A 7,369-nucleotide genomic window follows, 5' to 3' on the forward strand; every position below is an offset into this window, starting at 1 on the left:
GCACATTTAATTGTTTTTATTTTGTGTAGACATTCATTTCTTAGTACATGTAACTGTATTATTTTCATCCAGACTAGCATTTTCACTAAAGTCCTTGCAGTTACTGTAGCAGTTATTTTGTTGGTTGTGTCATGTGAAATAGCCCAGTTGAGTTGCCTTTTCTCTATATACTGGCTAAAATCGCTGCAAACTGGGTTTGCTAATTCCCCCAGCGATTTTCTCTCAGACGGCCACACTGTTGGGGATTCGGTCTGGAGACAGATACCAGTACGGCACTTTCAAATTCTCATTTCGGCTCTTGATGATGTTGGTCACTTCAGCTAATTTCTTGCGGAAAGTCTTGGCGGCTTCCATGATCGGTTGCTCAGTGAAGTACATATCTGGATACTCGCCTAGAAACAGCTGGAGAAGATTTGCACAAATCAAAACAATGTTTCAACGAATTTGTAGGAAGCAAGTTTATGAAACTAGTTCTGAAGAATCAGTCAAACCTCGTTGTCCTGGAATTGACTGAGGGCCCAAGTTATTCCTAGAACCCAAGAGGAACGCCCGCGGTCCGGCAGACTCTCCATGATGTACTTCATATCCACCTGGCCCTTCTGAGCGGGAGGGGGCTTCCGCATGGTGGAAGGGCTGTTGGGGATCCAGGAGAACCAGTCGAACTGGAACACAGGACAGACATACAGATATCAGCATATATATGGTCTATATTCATCATGAAGAGGTTGTGTAAACGCACCTGTCCAAAGTTGACTGCAGCGTGTTGTGCTGAAGCTGTGAAAATCACAACGGTCAGGAACTCGACCAACTGCTCCCGAGTGTTCAGGGAATCCGGGAACTCTGTGAACATTGGCTACAGGTTTAGCACACACATGCATTTAGGAGTGGTGTAAACACTGCATATGCTAGCATACAAACATGTTACATCCCAGGGCGTAATTGACCGTTCACAAAGACCTACAATGGTCACTACACCATTTTTCAAGTTCAAGTCCACAGACGTCAATCTGCTAACTCATGTCTGGTTTGGCGGAGGCGGATGCCATTGTGGTTAATGTCCATGTTTTCTCTTGTCTTTGGTTAAAGAGGGAGTTGGGTATTTTTCCCCATTTTGATAGTTTAGAAAGTACTTTCCTCAAAGTCAGAACTTTTGTTTGTTATTTTGGCCTGGTCCCCTCCTGGAGTCTATTAAAGCTTCCCTTTTTGTACTTTGAATATACCAAATAAACTTTAATTTGTAATGTTGTTTTTTTGTAATGCTGGGACAGGAGAGCTTTTTTTTCCTCCATGAATTCCCTTGTTACGCCCTCCCCAGACTGGGAAGGCATGTGAGAATTGGGGGCTCGTCCGGGACTTCTCGCAGGGTCATTGAGACGGTAACGCATTCACACATTAACATTCGATATTAATTGATCCTGTACTCACCACAATTCTTCAGACCAGAGAAGCAAACATCCTGAACAAATGCTTGAATCTCCTTGTCTTTCTGAACCGCCTCATCACTGCCATAGCAGATCTTCACCACGTCAGAAACAAAACTGGAGGAAGATCAAGTTAAATGATGAATCAGCAAACGTAAAAAATACACCTTGGTGTCAAATGCTTTAATTTGTTCTTTGTTTTTAATTCTCACCATTAGCATTAGCATGTAAACTAGGGATGTAACGGTTCAGTAATCCATGCATTATGTCTTAAAGTGACAGCAGCCTAATATATTTCTGCTGGTGTCTGTGTTTTTAATGTTTATCAAACAAGAAAATTAGGGGAAAACCCTCTTGGCTGAATTTGTTAAGGATTCATCTCATATACATATACATAATTTGTTCTTATTTTATTACCAGATGTTTGCCTTTAATAATGTTTGAAATTTATATTATTTAGGCTAGTAGTTTTAGCTGTGGCATCAAAACTGGAATAGAGAATGGTGAAATTTCACTGGTCTCTAAAATTTGTGTCATAACCTTATTCATTACAGTACAAGCACATAAAAACGAAACAGTGGCCCTAGAACCGAACCGGGAGTAATTCAAACCATCACACCCCTAATTTGAACATCTGTAAATTATGTATTTTATCAAGTACCTTCTGATTGCCTTCCAGACCATCATGCCGTCGTCTCTGTAGTAGTAGTTGGGCAGATCTTCCACTCCTCGAGCTTTCATGGCCTCAGGGAAGCACATGGACTTATAGGTTAAAGTCTTCATGGCCTTTTGAATCACTTCCACAATTGCAGTTCCACCAGTGGCAAGAGCCTTTGAAACACAAGGACACTAGTGAATCTTTAAGTCTCAGACTACAATTTTGTAGACACTTTCTTCAGTGAAGTCTACAAAACGGGAGCCAGAGCTAGATGACTGCATATCAAGTCAAAGACTGTATGCCTCTTCAGACCTCAAAGTCATGTGAAAGAACCAGGAATAAACATGAAAAGAAAAACTGTTGTTCAAAGGAACTTTATCCAGGGTTCAAGATACCTTATCAAAGATCCCATCTTTACAGATGAGTTTCTCTCGAGCCGCAGTGTTGATGGCAATGGTGAAACGGACATGAGGTATCAGCAACTGTGAGGAGAACATAAAGGCTGCAATGATTTTCTGCAAGACGACGGCCTTCAATAAAGCAGTAAGCCATGCGTTTAAAAACCTACCTTGTACACTGGATGGACTGCAGCGAGCTGTCTGTACATGGCTATGGCAAAAACCTCAGATGTCAGATGTGTCCTGAGAAAGTGTGTGACCACCTGGTGTACATTAAAGTCAGAGGATTTCACCCACATCTTGGCTAGCATCCAGTCGTAGTGATCATCGCTCGGGAGAAAGACGGTGTTCGCCTCCCCAGCAGGAGTGTGACGACTGAGCTGTTTCAGATCAAGTAAACCAACAGAATATTTAGAAAAAAACTCAGAGCGCTACCTTTTTTATTTTGAAGTAATATTTCACTAAATGATTTCTGCGGGCACCTGAATAGCGATCGGCATGATTTCATTCTGGCTGTTCTTGTACAGAAGGCAGAAGGGAGCAGACAAATACTGCTGGGTATTCGGGTCGGTGGCATTGGCTCGCACTCCCTCCAGTATCGCATAGTCTGCGATGTAGACGTTTCCCTCCTGTAATAGAGAGGCATGTAGAGTGAAAATCTCATTATTATTCATTCACATCCAGAATTGCCCACTGCAACTGTCCTGTCTACACCACTGAGGACCAAGCATTATCTCCTGACCTTTAACTCCTCCTGTAGTGTGAGACCTCGATCCAGAGAGTCTTTCACCATCTCCTGCGTGACTGCGAACCCGTCTGGAAGATTTGAGCACTTCCTGATCATCACAGGATTGCAGCCGTTTAAGAACTGATAGCCAAACATGAAGTCCTCGTCCCAGTTCTCCATCACATATTCTGTCAGAGGGAATAATGCCAGTGAGTTTAGGGGGAATGCAAACAATGTGTGTCTCAGCCTGTTTATTTGATTTTTTTTCCTACAATAAGTTGGACTGCTCATTTTTGTATTAGAAAAAAAAAAAAAGAAACATTTTAACAAAGGAAGAAACTGTTCAAACCTGACACAGTGTTCTTGATTGTCATAAATACTTCTCGAAAATCTTCAATATCTGTCCAAGACGACTGGAACAAGCTCTTAAGTTTGTTAAGACGAAGATTTTTGATCCTGAAAGAGATCACACCAGGAAAAACACAGCTGAATGCTCATTATCAGATTTTCTGGTTCAGTTTCAGCTTAACTTCTTTCTCAATTTATTTTGGGATATTCCCTGGTTAAAGAGAGTTCACCCAAAAATCATTTACTCATGTTGCAAACATGTTTAGTTCAGTTCATTTAATGTTTAGTTTTTATGTTTAGTTTAGTTCATTTAAGCATTTAGTTCAGTTGAACTAAAAAAGTATATATATTTTGATGAATGTTGGTAACCAGACGGTTGACGGTAACCATTGACGTCCATATATAGTAGAAAAAAGAAGAAAGAGGAAGCCAGTGGTTACCGTCAACTGTCTGGTTACCAACATTCTTCAAAATATATATTTTTAGTTCATTCATTCAGGTTTGGATCAACATGAGTAAATGACAGAATTTTCATTTTGGGGTGAACTGTCATTTTCAGCAGTCAAACAGGGTCATTCATTGGAAACCAATAATAGCATATTTGCTATGGACACAGGCAAAGGGATGAATGCAAACTGTGTAACCTACGCTTCATTGAAGTTTTCACTGAAGTCCACAGCTTTGTCAGCTTCAAACTGAACGTCCAGAGGGAGTTCACTGCTCAAGTTGGCATCTATGCTCATAGGGAAACCAGGCTGCCACTCCTTCCACCTTCAAGAAGAAGTAACATTCATCTTTCAGTGAGTTATATTTGGTGTCACAAAGTATAAGTGAAATGATGGTGTAAGTGTTTTCAGCATTTTAAACTAAAACATCTGGAGGAAAATAAAGACAACAATTACACCACCAAATGATAGAATATTGTCCAGGATTGTAACTGTGTCCACAAACCTGAACAGTTGTTGTCTGGATTCCAGTTCCGTGCGTCTGTGATCATTTAGCAAACCGGTTTTATCCTCGTGAGACAATCGAGCTAAAGGAACACACATAAATTACAGTATTTGAGATGTGTTTGATTCAGGACTGGATATTGATCATAGTCGGGATAGGACTCACCCATGCCATCTCGAAGTACCACTGCCTTTTCGTTCGCGATCCAGCGATAACAGGGGAAGTCGAAGCGATCTCCAGAGGGAGACGTCACACTGATGACTCGACAGTACCACTGATCATTGAGCAAGTTCTTCTTCTCAAGCTTCACCAGCACGATGTCTCCCAGCGTCTCCTTCACACTGACGTCGATGGGCATCACCTTTAACGACAGCTTCTGTTAGACACAACCAGAGCCTTTGCAATTCGGAGGCCCGTTTCAAGCGCAACGGAGGGCCCTTCTGTTACGAGGCCCGTTTCCAGTAAAACCGGTGAATCAGGCCTCGACTGGACATCACAGGGTATGTGCAAACATTAAAGAGTTTAATTGGGGAAAACGAATCAAAAATACCACACAATTTTCACTGCAGTCAGGATTATGGCAAGCCATTTTAGCTTAAAATGTACCCAGCGTTAGTTGTCGTAATTGCATTTTTACTAGTAAGAATTAAATTAGAGAGCTCTACAATTCAATTATTACTAGTAACAATTCCAGTTAGAGAGCTCTACAATAGAATTTTTACTAGTCATATGTCTCCATTGACTTCCATTCATTTTTAATTACAGAGCTCTACAATTGCATTGTTACTAGTAACAATTCGAAATGGAGAGCTCTAATTCAGTTGTTACTTGTAAGAACGCAATCACAGAGCTCTTTAATTCAATTACAGAGCTCTGCAATTATACATACATTTAATAATTTTTTTTACTAGTAACAATTCAATTGTAGAGCTCCGTAATTAAAAATGAATGGAAGTCAATGGAGACATATGACTAGTATAAATTCATTTGTAGAGCTCTCTAATTGTAATTGCTACTAGTAAGAAATGAATTGTAGAGCTCTCTAATTGAATTCTTACTAGTAAAAATGCAATTACAACGAGTAACGCTGGGTACAATTTAAGCTAAAACGGCTTGCCATACAGGATGCCCTAGTTAATCTCATTAGGTTTTGTTATACAATATAGTTTTTTTCTTTATGAAACATTATGAAAGCTGGTTTCCGCTTCTGAATAAAAAAGTTTATGATCTTTTTTGTATCTCGCATTTCTGACTTTTCTCAGATTTGCGAGAAAAACATGCAATTGCAAGAAGAAGGAAAAAGAAGTCAGAATTGTGAGTTGTGAAGTCCAATTCAGGGGGAAAAACTGCTTTTCCCTCAGAATTGTGAGTTAATATCGTGCATTTCTGACTTTTTTTTAAAACTATAATCACGCAATTCTGAGAAAAAGAATGAGAATTGTAGGTCGCTATTATCTTTTTAATTGTTATACCTTGGCAGAAACAAGCTTCCATACATTTTCAAACAGAATATGTTAAATTGTATTATCTGTCAGAGTGCTTTATATTGCTGGGAATAAACTGGACAAGTGAAGAAATATGTGGAAGCTTTGGTAGGGAAAAGTAGGGTTACAGAAATGCAGTTTGGAGAAACTTTAAACAGTCATAGGTACTAGAGACTGTGATTTCTCACTTTTTGTGAGGAAACAAAAAGGATTTAATGATCTGATAGTGATAAACTATTTTCTATGTTATATTTAATAACATATACGCACGTCAAGAAAAACAAAAATCTTACCGTTCCTCTTGCAAAACGTTCAAAGAAGGATTTGTCCAGCAGAGTCCGGTCACTGCATCTCTCCGTGCCGATCAGCGTCAGGTGAACATGATCTAATGTCCCAGCGAACTCCTGTTTTCCAGTGCTGACAGAGACTGTGTACGTGAACATTGTGCTCGGATGGGAAGACAAGTACAACTGACCCTCATACCTGAGGCTTTTTAAAGTTAAATTCAGTTTCTGCCCTTTGTATTAGGGTGTGGTCTATCAATCTAACTTGTGATGATACCTTCGTGGTCTTTATCAAGAGATTCAGGTGTTACGAGATTTTCGGTTTCAGTGGGCTTACATGAATATTCATGCGCGGAACTGAGAATCAAGCTCTTTGTATCACAGCAGGATTAATGGATTATTTAAAAAAAAAAGGTATGCTACATTTACTGTAGTTTTCAATGCATAGGCTAAACTGTAAAAAGAAATAATAATAATTAAAACAAATTAAATAAAATGTGTTGGTTTATCTTAAAAAAGTAAGTTACCTGTTTGCCTAAAACATTTCAAACATTTAGTTCATTAAAATTCAAATTTTGAATTAATACAATGAAGGAGATTGTTTAAAAAAATAGAAACCCAAAATAGTATGTTATCTGAACCACATTAGTTGATTTGACAAAAGATAAAGTTGTGATAAGAAATCATGAAAATATTGTTTTAGCCTACTGTACAATCGTTTATAGTTTCGTAACAGTATATATATATATATATATATATATATATATATATATATATATATATATATATACAGGGTGCGATTTGAGAAAAAAACAGAGGGGGGGATGTTTTGAAACATTTTTATTCATAAAAATAAATCATGAGAACATGAACTTCATTCACTGCATTTGCTGCTCTGGACCCTTTTCATTGTTCCCAGCTAGCTAGCTAGAGTTTTCGCGCTGAAAAATTACATAAATATTTGTACTTGGTGACATTCTGAAAAGCCGTACATGGATCAAAGCTAATGGACAGGATCAGATAAATCAGAGCTTAGATTCTCTGCCCGAGCCGGAACTTGACCCGACCCGGGCCGGCCCTTGATCCAGCACTTGTGTT

The 7,369-nt window shown here is 39.0% G+C and overlaps 1 protein-coding gene across 1 annotated transcript; it reads right to left on the reverse strand.

Annotated features, from left to right (window-relative positions):
* LOC309476976 (polyunsaturated fatty acid 5-lipoxygenase-like) lies at window positions 1–6,588 on the reverse strand. The gene is made up of 14 exons (XM_082140117.1): window positions 6,281–6,588; window positions 4,669–4,864; window positions 4,504–4,585; window positions 4,201–4,323; window positions 3,554–3,660; window positions 3,220–3,392; window positions 2,960–3,106; window positions 2,648–2,857; window positions 2,475–2,561; window positions 2,083–2,252; window positions 1,426–1,538; window positions 740–840; window positions 492–662; window positions 1–402 (listed from the first exon to the last, which is right to left on the reverse strand). The coding sequence occupies exons 1-14, from the start codon at window positions 6,428–6,430 to the stop codon at window positions 223–225; spliced, it is 2,010 nt and encodes a 669-aa protein (XP_081996243.1). The 5' UTR covers window positions 6,431–6,588; the 3' UTR covers window positions 1–222.
* Window positions 6,589–7,369: the final 781 nt, after the last annotated feature.

The sequence above is a fragment of the Leuciscus leuciscus genome (genome assembly GCF_965113295.1).
Source record: "Leuciscus leuciscus genome assembly, chromosome: 16".
Lineage (NCBI taxonomy): Eukaryota > Metazoa > Chordata > Actinopteri > Cypriniformes > Leuciscidae > Leuciscus > Leuciscus leuciscus.